Source organism: Uranotaenia lowii, chromosome 3 (genome assembly GCF_029784155.1).
Source record: "Uranotaenia lowii strain MFRU-FL chromosome 3, ASM2978415v1, whole genome shotgun sequence".
In the NCBI taxonomy this organism is placed as follows: Eukaryota; Metazoa; Arthropoda; class Insecta; order Diptera; family Culicidae; genus Uranotaenia; species Uranotaenia lowii.
Window position 1 is genome coordinate 123,451,502 of NC_073693.1, and position 15,884 is coordinate 123,467,385.

General features: G+C 40.5%; 1 protein-coding gene across 2 annotated transcripts in view; it reads left to right on the plus strand.

Annotated features, from left to right (window-relative positions):
• Positions 1 to 2,398, plus strand: part of LOC129757681 (tyrosine-protein kinase Abl) — a 448,900-nt gene extending 446,502 nt beyond the window's left edge. For both annotated transcript variants that reach the window (XM_055754965.1, XM_055754964.1), the window contains one exon: positions 173 to 2,398. In XM_055754965.1, coding sequence (XP_055610940.1) covers positions 173 to 221 — 49 coding nt within the window. In that variant the 3' untranslated portion in view covers positions 222 to 2,398. The remainder of the gene's footprint in view (positions 1 to 172) is intronic.
• The last annotated feature ends 13,486 nt before the right edge of the window (positions 2,399 to 15,884 follow it).

Genomic DNA, 15,884 nt, shown 5'->3' on the forward strand with positions numbered 1-15,884 from the left:
CTCTCACTTGCTTTCTCACACTTAACACTCGATTTCGGAATGGGATACCACTTGAAATTACCGGCTCCAATAAGCAAAAACCTAGCGATAAAACACAACATATTTCATTCCTCAGATTATGATTTAAGGTTTTGTTTTCTTATTTATTTTCTCTACATTTTTTTAAATCCAGGAACTCTGGAAGCAATCAACCTCCTCCCTACGTTATGATGATAAGCTAGGGGACTCACTTTTGTGTGTACTTGCACAAAAGCAAATTGACTGACCCCCAGATTGAGTGATTGACTGACCAGTGCGTTTCAAGTCCGATCAAGCAAAACAGAAAATAAGAATGCTAATAATATATTTATTACCTTATACTAACAATCAGTATCAGTGGAATACAGGTATTAATTGTCTTGGCTAGAAGCAAATAGAGAGCGATATTTTGAAACATTATTTTTGATACGTTTGATTGTGAGAATAAATTTGTTTATGATTTGTAAAACTTAATCTACTCATGAAGAGTGCGAAAATAAATATGCAATCGCAATTGTACACCAACATCTCTGGGGACGCAGTTCCACATCAGAAAATTGAAGAAAACGACAACCATTCTATAGTGAAACCATGATTCGATGCCATAAGGAATGAAATGAAGCCATGCTAGAGGTATGGATCCAGGAAATAGGAAACGAAACTTTCAATATGTTTGGATTATGCCCATCACCTATTAAAACCCCATTTATACGACGAATAAATCTCTTAAAACAAATATATTTTGAAGCCATGATCAAACATTGCCGTCGCAAAGGAGAAAACGATTGAATTTAAATAAATGTTCGAATAAACATTTTATACGCTCAATAAAATTGCCAAATATCGAAATAAACTTATATTTTTACTGATTTTAATCGTTGGTCTAATAGGTTTTAATAAAACAAAAAATCAAACAAAAGAGAATGGTAAAATAAGGATGAAGAACATCAGGACTGACATTCTTTTCATAAGAAAAGTTTTTAAAATCAAAAATTTCAAGGCGATCGTTTAATATAGTTTAGAAGCTTTGAAACTTTTTCAAACAGTTCTTAAAATCACGTTTTGTTCAACAACTGAATTCGAGCGTCTCTAAAGATTTTTAATAAATTGTATGCCGTAAACATTTCATGGCAGCAAAACCACGCTATTATCACCACCACTTTAAGCCAAAGAGCTTAAGACTTTGTTTTTGTTTTACGTTCATAGAAAGTCAGAATCCCTCACGCTACTCCAATTACTTTAAGATACCGCAATCACGTAACATCATCCTCTATAATGACAGAATTTAATGCTTTGTCGTGTTGTGATCCTCTGAAGTATCAAACACAAACTTGATTTTTCGTGCACTATTATAAGTTATTTAAAACAATCTATTTATTAGGAATAACACATTAAAATGCTAGTCGTATCCATTTATGCATATACCTATTATCGAAACAAAAACATAGTGTTAACAACCCAATCAATCCACAAAAACGCATATTCAAATTCTAAGCAAAATGATTGCAAAAAACCAAGTGAAGTGAATGATATTCCAATCGACGAAAAGGATGCTTTCTCTTGAGTAAATTTGCGCCAAGCAGCAGCTTATCAGCGTTATATTCTTAGTCTGTAAAATGCTAGCGTCTCTCTTCAGTAAACCAAAATAATGATAAATGAAAACAAAATCTTGCTAAAGTAAAACTTATCGAAAAACAAGCTAGAGAACATTGCAAACCTAAATACCATAATCATAAACACACACACAAACACAAACGAATCGCAGGATTGTATTATATATATTTTAGATAAACCAGCATCATATACTTCAAACATTCATTAACCATCAACCATCATGTCGTCATTCTAATTCACGGATCGTTCTCATCAAGCAGAAATATGCTTACGCAAAGATATTATGTCTAAAACAAACCAATAAAAATCAAAAAAGATGTGAAAGAGGCGCAGTACGCAATTGTGTTTGTGAGTGATCGAAGAATGAATGCTGAAGATAGATAAGTGATTACATACAATTACTCATTGGATAACACAGAAAACTATATAGGTGTGTAGCAGTGGCTCTATCGTAGAATGTCAAAAAAAACTATTATCATAATATCCAGGATGAAGATCGAAGAAACATGAAGCAACAAGGAAACAGCCCAAGTGAAAATACGTGATATAATATGAACACAGAACACTAATATCTACACTAAACAAACTTATATTCTCTTGAGACACTTGTGTGTGTATGTATACACCGGATAAAAAAAAACACTATGGTATGGTTGGAATACGAACGAACCACATCCGCGAGCGAAATGCAAAAGAATTCGTAATAAAACAAAACAATGTAATCGGTAATAAAAGCATATTGCCCGAGGGCTGAATTATAATACTACATCGGTGAAACACGCTTTAATTATCCGAAACTTTTCCTTTCCTAGGGTGCTATAAGTGAAATTGAAGTGTCCCATTCTACGCCTCTCTACTCTTTGCTTGTAACGCTGAGAAAATACAAAAGCGATCCACATATCCTGCTCCGATACCTGCCCAGAGCGCATCAAAGAACTGTCATCATTCGTTTGAAAACTACCTAACAAATCTGATCGTAAATCAATGCATACGGGTAAGTGATCCCTTTTTCTTACATTCCTTTATTTAAAAAAAAGCTAAATGAATGACAAAGGCTTGATTTCGGTATACAAACTTTTATTTCGCTCGACGACCTTCCGATTCGAAGCCTTTCCTGCAGCTCGACGCACTCCTCTAGGCTCGACAACCTCCCATCTGGTTTTCGGCTCGACGGCTTTTAAAGGATTTCTCTCGGACGACTTTCCAATGACTCCGCCTGTCGACCTTCCATGGCTCAAACCTGGCGACCTTCTTTGTCTCTCAGTTCGTTAACCTTCCAGTGGATCCTGACCCGATAATATTCCAATGGCTCTTTTCTGTTTGCGTTCCAATGACCATTGTTGGCTCCGATCGGTCGGCCTATCGTGGCTCCCGATTCGATAACCTTCGAGGGTCTTTGGTGTGACACGACCTTCCACGACTTCGGTCCAACGTCTTTCCAGTAACTTCTGACTCGACGACCTTCTCTTTCTGCAATCTCCAATCTGACGACCTTTCATGGGTCCTGGTCGACGATGTTCTAGTGGCTGGTGGCTCGACGAATTTACAATGTTTCAGATCCGACTCAATGTCCAGTCCGACGACCTTGTATTGTAGAGGCTTCGGATCGACGACTTTCCACGACTGTCGCCTGTCGGTTCAATGAACTCCACGTGGCTTCACTCCGACTATTTTTCAGGGGCTCTTGACTCGATGACCTTCCGAGGCTCAGACGGTTTGGTTCCAAAGATCTCTCTATCTCCGACTCTTTATCTTTCAGTATGCTCTGTTTTCTCTTTATATAACAGGTGATTTCACTTCTCTTCATTTTCATTAGTGCTTAGAAGCTAAGCACATAACCTGTTGATGATGTCCTTTGGAATAGACCATTTCTATTTGAAGTAGAAACTGGAATAATTTGTATTAATTCATTTACATGGTACTTCTGTACCAAAACTACCACTAAGTTACGTTTACTAACTATGTCAACAAGAAGCCGCAGCAAACCTTTTCTCCCCATCCAACATGCAAACGTGTTTTTACAAACCCCAGATTAAGTCTTGTCGGTTCTGCCCCAAGTAACACCGATTGATTTGTAAGAGCCTCTTTTAAGCCTCTTATGAAACTTAAACTTGTTCTAGTAGCCTGCCATAAAACTTGAAATGTTACTTGGGGCAGTTCAATACAGTACCATGTTATGGTCACCCTATTTACCACAGCATCGCTGGCCGATGGTGTGCAATAAATGAGTTTATGTTTGACCACTGACGCGAATACAACCTCTTTTATTACTCCCGATAATCACCTCCCGCATATAGTGTAGAAATATAAAAGTGGCGACGAGAAAAACTGATATTGGTTTTCGATTAGTTTAACTATTTCGCGGTGGTGAACGGGAGCTAATTTTTGCGGAAAAAGTTATCGGTTCTGCAGTGCAAAAGTTGTGTTGTCCCGCTGAGCGCTTGCCGTTGCTGTTTGTGGGTTACTGCTGGCCCATTAAAGCGGAAAGAAAAAAGTTTGGTTTCTCTTAAGGTTTGCCTACCGAAAACGTAAGTACGTTTACATGTTTATATGCAGAAATTGCCAGAGAACTCTTATGAAGAGATTCTAGTTTCGTTCAGCAATTAACCATTTTGTTTAATTGCTGACGGTTTTGTTTCGCCAATCAAGCGATCGTTTTCAACAATAGCTGTTGGTGTGTTTGTTTCGTACTTTTTGTTGCCAGTACCAGTGACGGATGTTGCGTTGAATGTTGCGCGACATAACATAACGCAACAAAAATTGGTTTACACTGAGAAAAAAATTTCAGATGTTTTTCGGGTAAAAATTTAGCCAAAAATAAAATAACATAAAAATAATATTTTTTTCTTAAATGTTTAATAATTATTCAAAATTGATTTTAAACAAAAAAAAATGTTTTTCAGCCAATGAATGTATGTATATTTGACGTATTGGTTTTGCGAAAGTGAATATAAAACATTTTTTATGAAATAAATGTTCATTTGAAAAAGCTTTTAGCTTATCAATTGTATTGAAAAGTACCTTACGATTTCGAAGGAAAAGGACAGTAAAAAAAAAAAAAAGTATAATAATAAAGGAAATTCATGTTTACTCGTTAAAGCTTTCGTGAATGATTAAGTGGTAAACACCTGTTTGTTAACAGTTTTTTGGAAAGAAGTTTAATAGTTTGCCACATTTGTTTGGTGTTTTTTGCAATTGTTTTTTATTGTTTGTTGAAAAAAAAAAAAACATAATAATAAAGTAAAATAAATAAAATAAAACCAAAATGAAATCCAAGTCGTGTCAATATCAAAGAGATGTTAGTTTGTTTTCTGGTTGCAGATCAAGTTTTTCGCCCAACCTACGACCATTGTTTTGTTCTTTTTGCAAACGATCAGGGCATGTGCGTAGATTTTGTTTTGACCTGCAGGAAATAAAGTTAGAGCAGGTGACTCCCAAGTTAAATGATTTTCGAAAAAGTTTACGTCATCATTCATATCGCTCCGTTTCGGATGATGAATATGATTGTTTAAAGATTTCCACTGTAAACAAATTACACGAGCCCTGTTTCAGGAACGTTTTAGTTTCAAAAAAATGGTTAAAGATGGAAATTGATTGTGGCGCTGCTGTTTCAGTCATAAGCTTAAATCAATATAAAGCAGAGCTCAAGCATATCCCTTTGCAAAAAAGTAATACTCGTTTGGCAGTCATTAACGGCAGTCGTTTGCAGGTAGAAGGTCGCATTTTGGTTCGGGTTGAGTTAAATCATTTAAAAAAGGATGTTTACTTGATCGTTTTGAGGAGTGATAGTAGTTTTGATCCACTATTGGGTCGGGACTGGCTAGATACGTTTTTTGATAACTGGCGTAATGCGTTTGGGTCCAGAATAAATCAACTGGCTGTTTCAACGGATCAAACGATAAAGGAAATACAGAGCAAGTTTTCCAATATCTTTGACAAGTCTCTGTCTACTCCAATCAAAGGTTTTGTTGCTGATCTAGTTTTGAAGCCAAATCATTATCCAATATTTAAAAAGGCTTATGATGTGCCATTCCGTTTGAAAGATAAAGTAATTGAACATTTAGAAAGTTTAGAGAAGGATGGCGTGATAACTCCGATAGATGCTAGTGAATGGGCATCTCCGGTTATAGCAGTTGTAAAGAAGGATGGAGGAATACGAATGGTAATCGATTGCAAGGTTTCCATAAATAAAGTAGTAATCCCGAATTGTTATCCTTTGCCTTTGCCTCAAGAAATTTTTGCTTCGTTAGCTGGCTACAAAGTTTTTTGCTCGCTTGACCTGGCAGGAGCGTATACACAGTTGCGTTTATCAGAAAAGTCAAAAAAACTAATGGTCATAAACACAATACGTGGTTTGTTTACGTACAATCGTCTTCCACAAGGTGTTTCATCTGCAGCGGCTTTGTTTCAATCTTTTATGGAGAGGATCCTGGCTGGAATCAACGGAGTTCATGTTTACATCGACGATGTTTTGATACCAGGTAGCGACAAAGCAAGCTGTGAAAGAAAACTTTTTTTTTTTTTTTTTTCCTTGTAGGGGAGAGCCCACTGCGACCAGTAGTTGATCTATTGTGGTAATTACCCCGCGTTACTGTATGCTATCAGGCTCACCTGCACTATGGGTTGAAGTGACAGTTGATTGCTGACTAGGCATTTTATCCCAATCGGGTATGATATCAAAGATGTATGATATAACCTTCTTAGGGCTGATATTCAACCATATATCTTGTGCGCTTATTAACTTTGCCCCAAGAACACGCTCTCTCCTATTTAGGAGGGCGCAGCAGTTGCATAGAAGATGCTCTGCAGTTTCTTTTTCGAACCCGCAGAACCGACAGTCGTCGTTTTGAATAATGTTTATCCTTTTGAGATGCTGTTTTGTTGGACAGTGTCCTGTCAATAGACCAGTGTAAGTACTTAATTCGTGCTTACTTAAGTTCAACATGTTTTTGGAGAGTCGTGCGCTTGGTTCAATGAATCTTTTTGCCTGAGTTGCTCCCTCTGCTGTTCTCCAGTTGGAGACAATAGTGGTGCTTTCCCAGTTCTTGAGTTCCATATTCAAGGCACTCCTAGATACTCCGCAGAAAGGTTCAGGTCCAATTAACAGGCCCTGAGATCCTTCCCTAGCTAGCTGGTCTGCTTCTTCGTTCCCTAGGATACCGCAGTGGCCTGGAACCCAGAATAACAATACTCTGTTCCGTATGGCCAGGTTTCTTAGTGCAACAATACACTCCCATACTAGCTTGGAGTAACATGTGAAAGTACTTAGTGCTCGAAGAGCGGCCTGACTATCAGAGAATATATAGATACTTGTGTACCTGTATCCTCTTTTCAAACAGGCTAAAGTGCATTCTAAAATTGCTTGAACTTCTGCTTGGAACACTGTTGGCCAGTTTCCCATAGGAATTGAGATCCTGAGTCTAGGTCCGAACACCCCTGCCCCAGTTCTATTATCCATTTTTGACCCATCAGTAAAGAATTTTATTGATCCGGAAGGAACCGCAGGTCCACCTGACTCCCACACGTCCCTTTCATTGATAGTTACATTGTATGGTATGTCTAGATTGAAAACGGGTTCCATCCAGTCATCGTTCTTTACAATAAGTGAGTTTATTTTAAATATCTTAAGGATTTTTAGGTGTCCTGTAAGATCCCCCTCATAGAGAGTTTTGTTTTTGGTGAGTCTCAAGGCACTACGTTCTGCCTCTAACTCAATAAATTGATGTAGTGGCAGGATATTTAGTAGTGCATTCAGAGCCTCGTTTGATGTGCTTCGCATAGCGCCAGTTATAGCTAGCGTTGCTATTCTTTGAAGCTTCGCTAGTTTCTTCCGGGCCGTAGCTTGCACAGTTTTGGTCCACCATACTAAAGAAGCATACGAGATTTTGGGTCTTATTATAGCTGTAAATATCCAATGGATAATTTTAGGCCTTAGTCCCCATTTTTTCCCTACTCCCTTGAGGCAAACCCATAGAGCTGTTCTAGCCTTGGCTATTACATGCTCTATCTGCGGATTCCATGATAGCTTTGAATCTAGTATGATGCCTAAATATTTCACTTGTGATTCGAAGTTTAGCACTTCCCCGTCTAATGTTAGTGGTTTTAGTGCAGTTTTTCGTCTCGTAGTGAATGCTATCACAGTAGTTTTGGAAGGGTTAATGTTCAGTCCCTCTTCCCTGCACCAGAATAGTGCGTAGTTAAGTGCAGATTGCATTCTGTTTGACAACACATTCTCATATTTTCCCCGAACTATTATTACTACGTCGTCTGCAAAGCCAATAACTTCGAAACCCATAGATACAAGTTTGTTTAGGAGGTCGTCCACGATCAATGACCACAACAACGGTGATAGAACCCCACCTTGGGGACATCCCTTTGTTGGAGTGGCTTTGATTGTAAGTCCTCCCAAGCTTGCATAGATGGTTCTATTTATAAGCATGGTACTAGTCCAGTCAACAATTGCCGAGTGGCATCCTCGTCTTTTCATAGCTGTTTCGATTGAACTGTGTGATGCGTTGTCGAATGCCCCTTCAATGTCTAGAAAAGAAGCGAGTGCTATTTCTTTTGCCTCTAGGGTCTTTTCTAGTTTTTGTGTTAAAGTGTGCAAGGCCGTAACCGTTGACATACCTTTTTTGTAAGCGAACTGAAAATTATTTAGCTTACTTGAGCTAAGATACTGCGATTTAATGTGCTCGTCAAGTATCTTCTCCATTATTTTCAAGATAATGGATGTCAGACTTATAGGTCTGAATGCCTTTGGTTGAGTTTTATCTTTTTTCCCTGGTTTCGGGATGAAGATAACACGCACCTTTTTCCACTGAGTGGGAACATGACAGAGGGTCATACTGGCGACGAACATCTCTACCAAGGCAGGTATTACCATTTGTTTTGCTTGCTGTATTTGGATTGGTATAATTCCATCTTCGCCAGCAGCTTTAAATGGCTCGAATGTACTTATCGCCCAGTCAACCATTGACGGTTTAAAGATTGCGCGCGATTTGCGGAGAGCTTCCTCGCGTCTGACATTTCGTCTGGATCTTCCAGCCGGAGTGTCTATAATCTCTGTCCCTTCAATGGATCCTGGGAAATGCGTACTTAGTAGTAATTGAAGTGTTTCTTCTGGGTCTGTAGTGAACTCCCCATTATTTTTCTTCAATTGACCCAGTCCATTTGAGTGTTCTTTAGATAGAACTTTCTGGAGCCTGGCAGCTTCTGGCGTAGATTGAACGGTTTCACACATGTGCCTCCAACTACTTCTCTTAGCTTTACGAATATTTTTATTGTACTCAGTTAGAGACTTACGATAGTCATCCCAGTTTGAGTCAGCTTTTGCTTTGTTGAAAAGTCTCCTTGTTTTTTTCCTTAACTTTTCTAGTTGTCTGTTCCACCAAGGAACTCTTCTGTTTGAAACACGTTCCATCAGTGGACAGCTTGCTTCGAAAGCGTATATGATCTTATTGGTAAAACTGTTTGAAGCTTCCTCTAATTGCTTTGTTGTTCGTATTTTCACATCCAACAAAGGTTTACAAACTTCAAGTGTGTGTTTGTAGAGATCCCAGTTGGTGTTCCTAGGGTCTCTATAAACGTCCCTGATTATTTCTCCTCCCACTATGTCGAAAGTAATATGTCTGTGATCAGACAGTGATTCTTCATCCGACACCTCCCAGTTATTTATTTTCCCTAGAAGCAGTGGTGTGCATATAGTTAAATCGAGGACTTCTTGTCTGTTCGTCGTTGTGAACGTTGGTTTGTTTCCCTCGTTACATATTTCAATATGGTTTTGCGAAAGAAACTCTAATAAAGACTCACCTCTATTGTTGATGTCTGTACTTCCCCACAGCGTGTGATGAGCGTTAGCATCGCAGCAGATGAGAAACTGCTGGTTTTGTGCCCGGCATTTTCTCATGAATTCTACTACCATCGGTGGGGGTATTTCGGTGCTATCTCCCGGGAAATACGCTGAGGCTACACTTACCGTGTGCTTACCTTTCGGTGTCGGTATTTCCATTCGTATAGCCGTGATGTCTCCGTCGATAAATTCTGTAAAGGGAGTAAATTTAATTCTTTTATTAACTAGTAGAGCAGCCCTTGGGCGAGCGCTTCTTTCGTCGTAAAGAATCTTACCATTCGGCGTGTAAAGCCCTTGTACCTTACCCTTGTTAACCCAAGGTTCCTGGATAAAGGCAAGGTCCAGGTTTTCGGAGACGAATCTTCTCAGTAGTGTACTTGAGGCTCCTACAGCATGATGAAGATTCGCCTGAACACATTTTAGGGTGCTCATTTTTGGGGTTTTTTGCCCGTGGTGGTGGGGCAAAGCACCGGCTTTTTGCCATTTGCACATGTTTGCTTTTCTCCTTTTGGTTTGCTCCATGTGCTAGGGTTTCTTGACAGTTTTTTGTTTGCAGGTTTGTTGATGGTTACTTTACCTTTAAAACTGGTCATTCCACTCGGGCCTGGTTTAAGTTGATCTTGTTCCAAGCATGGGCCCATGTTCAACAACCTAGTCCCTTCCGGTGAGCAATCTGCATTGAATTTACTGGGGCTATACTCATTTTTCTCGTTTGTCCCTGAGTCTTGTCCCTGGTCCATAGATTGGCCCTGGTCCTTAGACTCTGGTTCTTTGAGATCGAGTGTTGCCGAATTATTTCCTTTGCTAATCGACTCTCCTTCTGTGGGTTGGACCTGGTCTGTCGCCGACTGGTCCTTTACAAGGCCCTGTTTAGGCTGCCCGGGTCCTTGAACAGCTTTATCGGTGGTGTTCCCTTCAACAGCTCTGCTTTCTGGATTTCTCTTGGTTATTTTCCAGATTTTACTGGAACCAAATCCATAGTATATGACGAAGTTCCTCTTCTCCAGCTCTTTCATTGAGGTTTCGTCTACGGTGAAAACCACTTCGAGAGCTTCGTTCTTTTTGTGGATATCGTAGAATCTCCAGCTTTCAGTACTAAGCTCATCATTTTGGCTTTCAATTGTAGCCTGAATCGTACCGATATCGTCCTCGGCAGCTCCAGGTAGGTGAGCCTTCAGGATCTCCGATCTTGGGATTTGATTATCTCCAACGGCGACTAGCTCAGCTCCTACCCATGGCTTGATTGATGGTGTAACTTGCTTTAGCCAGTCCGATGTAGCCTGGTCAAGACACGTCACAACCATGAAACCTGATTTGTACGAACATTGAGCGAACTTCGGTTTAAGTTTCTCCTGTCTTTGACCGAGAACAGCCCGTTTAATCGCTTGCTGTACCATTTTCAGTTGTTCTGTTTTCAGCTGTGTGCTGGGGTAATCTTTGGCTAATATGCCTACCCTCACAGAACCAGCAACCTCACTATAGGAGGGTCTTTGCTTGGACTTGCCTTTAATTTTCTCTATTGGTCTCATTGGGCGTTTGGCCCTATGTAGACCTTCACGACCCTCATTGGTCTGTGGTCGAGCTTGCTTTGATTCGTATGGCTGTCTCGCAGGGGCTTGTGGCCCTCTGGCCTTCTTGGCTCTCGATTTTTCCACACTGTTTGAACCATCGTTATCTCCACTGCGCGCCCGTTTTACATTTTTTGCAGGGGGCGTATTTTTTTCAGTGGAAATTAGGCGCATTGCCTCTTCATATGGTACGTTTTTGGCCATAAGCTTTCTCAGCCTTCTCTTGGCCGCACCACTTAGCTGCCGTGTGTCGAGATTTTTCTCTTTTTTCGGCATTTCTGCTGTTTTGATGGTGACATTAACCCCATCATCGTCGCTCTCGTCGTTCATTTCCGCAGGTGAATCTAATGCGGAAGATGAGATGGATGGCACTCCTGTGAATGACTCGTTAGAGAGCTGTCTTTCGAGTTCACCTTCTGTGACTTCCATATTATCCGGCTGAGACGAGCAGTCGGCACTCGTATTGTTTTGTGTTTGTTTGTTTGTGTACATATTTTGATCCCACGAGTAGCTAGGGAAGTAAAGGTCAGCTGTGTCAGTGCCCTGCTGTAACACAGTAAGGGCTGTATACTGTGGGGTGCGCCCTGGTGCCCCACAGGTTCCGTTAGCGACTGAGATTCCCTCCAGCCATACATCCTATCGTCACGGTGCCTTAGGATTGGGGCACCTCCTCACTTTGCTATTGTCGAGTTGACAACATTGCCCGGGCTTCGCCGCCAGCTGCGTGTATACTTTTAGCTGGCTGTCATTTGTGATCATATGACTCGTGGAGGCGTGAGGTAGGAACGAGTGAGGACCAGAATTATGTTTGTCATTCCTTCCAGGTTGTCAACCCACCATTTGAAGCCCAAAGAAAACTTTACATGGTTTTGGAACGTTTGGCAAAGTCCAATATAAAAGTGAATTTACAGAAATGCAAATTTTTTGTTTCAAGTTTGCCGTTTTTAGGACACGTTTTGACACAAGACGGGTTGTTGCCTTGCCCTGAAAAAGTTGAAACTATTCGTGAAGCTAAAGTTCCGAGAAATGTTTCTGAACTGAAGGCATTTTTGGGTTTGTTGAACTACTACGGGAAGTTTATACCAAATTTGTCGTCGCGCCTCAGCTGCCTGTATCGTTTGTTAAGGAAAGGTGAAAAGTTTATTTGGAACTCCGAATGTAGTCGTGTTTTCGAAGACTGCAAGCAATCACTTATTTCTTCAAAATTACTGGAGTTTTTCGATCCTAAAAAGCCAGTTATAGTGGTCTCTGATGCTTGTAATTATGGTTTGGGTGGAGTAATAGCTCACCGTATAAATGGAGAAGAAAGGCCAATTAGTTTCACATCTTTCTCTTTAACAGAGGCACAGAAGAAATACCCAATATTGCATTTGGAAGCTTTAGCTGTAGTTTGCACCATTAAAAAGTTTCACAAGTTTCTATTTGGACAAAAGTTTACTGTGTATACGGATCATAAACCGTTAATTGGCATATTTGGAAAAGAAGGCAAAAATAGTTTGTTTGTTACCCGACTGCAGCGATATATCCAGGAGTTGTCGATTTACGATTTTGAAATTGTTTATAGACCTTCATCAAAAATGGGAAATGCGGATTTTTGTTCGAGGTTTCCTCTGCCAAACGAAGTACCAGCGTTACTACAGAAAGAGTACATCAACAGTTTAAATATATTGGACGAGTTTCCCCTGGATTACGTTTTGATTGCAACTGAATCAAAAAGAGACAAGTTTCTCCAGCAGATAGTTTACTATATGCAACATGGTTGGCCTGAAAAGCTAGATAGAGATTTCAAGGATATTTATGCTCAACAACAAGATTTGGAGTATATTGAAGGATGTTTAGTTTACCAAGACCGGGTCATCATTCCGGGAAGTTTAAAAAAACGAGTCTTGAGTTTATTACATAAAAATCATTCAGGTATAACAAAAATCAAACAGTTGGCACGCAGAACAGTTTACTGGTTTGGAATGAACAGTGACATAGAGAACTACATAAGAACATGTAATGTTTGCTGCCAGATTAATGCTGCTCCCAAGAAAGTTCCAGTTCCAGGATGGATTCCTACAAATAAACCGTTTACTCGTATTCATGCCGATTTTTTCTATTTGGACAAAAAGATGTTTCTAGTGATTGTTGATAGTTACTCGAAGTGGTTGGAAGTGGAATATATGAAGTTTGGAACAGACGCCATCAAAGTTAAGTCAGTGTTTATCAGCGTTTTTGCTAGATTTGGTTTACCTGACATTATTGTAACAGATGGTGGTCCACCGTTTAATTCAAAAGAGCTCATCAGTTTCTTCGAGAGACACAACATTAAGGTGATGAAAAGTCCACCTTATAATCCCTCTAGCAACGGACAAGCTGAAAGGATGGTACGAGTTTTAAAGGACGGTTTGAAAAAGTTTATGCTGGATCCTGAGCTTCGAAGTTTATCGACCCAAGACTTGTTGTCGTTTTATTTGTTTGGTTACCGTAATACCTGTTTCGGTGACAATGGATTGTTTCCTTCAGAGAAATTGTTTAGTTTTAAGCCAAAGACGCTTTTGGATTTAGTAAATCCTAAAAATAGTATTAAGAATCACTTGACGAAGAATGTTTTTGAAGATGTATCAAATAAACCCAGAGAAGAACGTTCAAAATTTGATTGGGTTGATCGTTTACGTTTTGGAGAGCGGGTTTATTATAAAAATTTTCGACCGACAGACATAAGACGTTGGCTCGAAGCAAAATTTGTAAGACGAATTTCTCAAAACACATTTGAAGTTTCCGTAGAAGGCAGGTTATACTCAGCACATCGTAATCAATTGAAAGCGTTTGGGCTTCAAAGTCGGTTTAAAGGTGTTTATATTTCTGGAAATGCGAGGACGACAAAGCGAAAAAGGGAGGATGACAAGGATGAAGACGATCGAAGCTCAGACGAAGATGGCGATTTTTATGGTTTTCCATCGGATTCTTTCGTTTACAAGGACAAAGATTCAGAAAACAACGCCGAGTTTTGGTCAACAGATGCGCTGAATGTTTATGATCAGTTTAAAAGAAACGTCTATCAACAAAAAGCTTCGAGTCCCAGTTTAAAAGATCCAGACACATCACAACCCCTACGTCGTTCCAGTCGTATTAAGCGGAGTCGAAAAGAACCTAATTATCGCTATTACAAATGAGTTGTAAAAAGTATCTAAATTTTGCCAGTTTCCTAATTGTTTATCCTAAGTTTGTAATTGTTTTATTTTTAAGTTTTTTTTTCAAATTATATTTTTAACGATGTTTCTCTTATCTTAAGAATGGAGATGTTATGGTCACCCTATTTACCACAGCATCGCTGGCCGATGGTGTGCAATAAATGAGTTTATGTTTGACCACTGACGCGAACACTACATCTGTATTTTTATCTCGATAATCACCTCCCGCATACGTTGTAATTATAAAATACCAATGGCATGGTAGGATAAAATAAGGGTCAGTAGCAGTAGTCCTGTTTGTCAATTTTGGTTTTTGGATTTGAACATCTTCATGTTTATAGTTTCGCTGAACGAAGGCCGAGATAAAAGATCTCCTCTGCTGGTGATCCAGAGCCAGCGTCCTCACTTGCTGTCAGCCAAGGGTTTCGTCAACTGTGCGGATTTCAGCGGATAAACTACGCTGCCACGAGTCTTTGAGCCTGCCTCTTCTTCGATTTCCATCTGGATTACAGTCAAGCGCCTCTCTTCAAGTCTTCCTGCAGTGTGTGCCCAATCCAACTTCTCTTAAGTTCCAAAATTTCGATTTCTACCGTCTTCTGATAACACCTGCGATGTAGAGTTTGAGATCCATTTGCCAGGCCACCCAGCGCGTAAGATATTCCGCAGGCAGCGATTCACAAAGCAGTTTTCGCGTCGTCACCGCATATGTGATTATGCACCCGTACAACGATACGGATTTGACGTTTGAGTTGAAGATTCGGATTTTTGTTCGTAGAGAGATCTGGCATGACCACCAGATGTTTCGGAGACTCGCAAACGCAAATCGAGCTTTTTTTCTGATCCGGGTTTCGATGTCTTTCTTGGTACCACCATCAGGCTTTATCTGGCTGCCAAGATACTGGAAGCACTCCACTTTCTCAACCAGTTGCCCACCTACCTACCTACCTAAGGGTCCAACGCCGATTGACCGGCGCATAGGGCTGAGATAAAAGATCTCCACTGCTGGCGATCCGGAGCCAGCGTCTTCACTTGCTGCCAGCCAAGGTTCTCGTCAACTGTGCGGATTTCAGTGGCTAGACTTCGCCGCCACGAGCTTTTGGGCCTGCCTCTTCTCCGATGCCCATCTGGATTCCAGTCAAGCGCCTCTCTGCAAATCTCGTTTTCATCTCTTCGCAGCGTGTGCCCAATCCATCTCCACTTACGTTCCCGAATCTCGATTTCTAGCGCCTTTTGATGACACCGGCTATGAAGTTCAACGTTTGAGATCCAGTTGCCAGGCCACCAAGCGCGGATGATGTTCCGCAGGCAGCGATTCACAAAAACTTGCAGTTTTCGCGTCGTCACCGCATATGTGCACCAAGTTTCACACCCGTACAGCAATACGGATTTGACGTTTGAGTTGAAGATTCGAATCTTAGTTCGTAGAGAGATCTGGCGTGACCGCCAGATGTTTCGGAGACTCGCAAACGCAAATCGGGCTTTTCTGATCCGGGTCTCGATGTCCTTCTTGGTCCCACCATCAGGCGTAATCTGGCTACCAAGATACTGGAAGCACTCCACTGTCTCAACCTGTTGTCCAGCTACCACGAAATTGGAACGATTTTCTGTATTGATTTCCATCGACTTGGTCTTTCCGACATTGATTTTGAGACCTGCTGC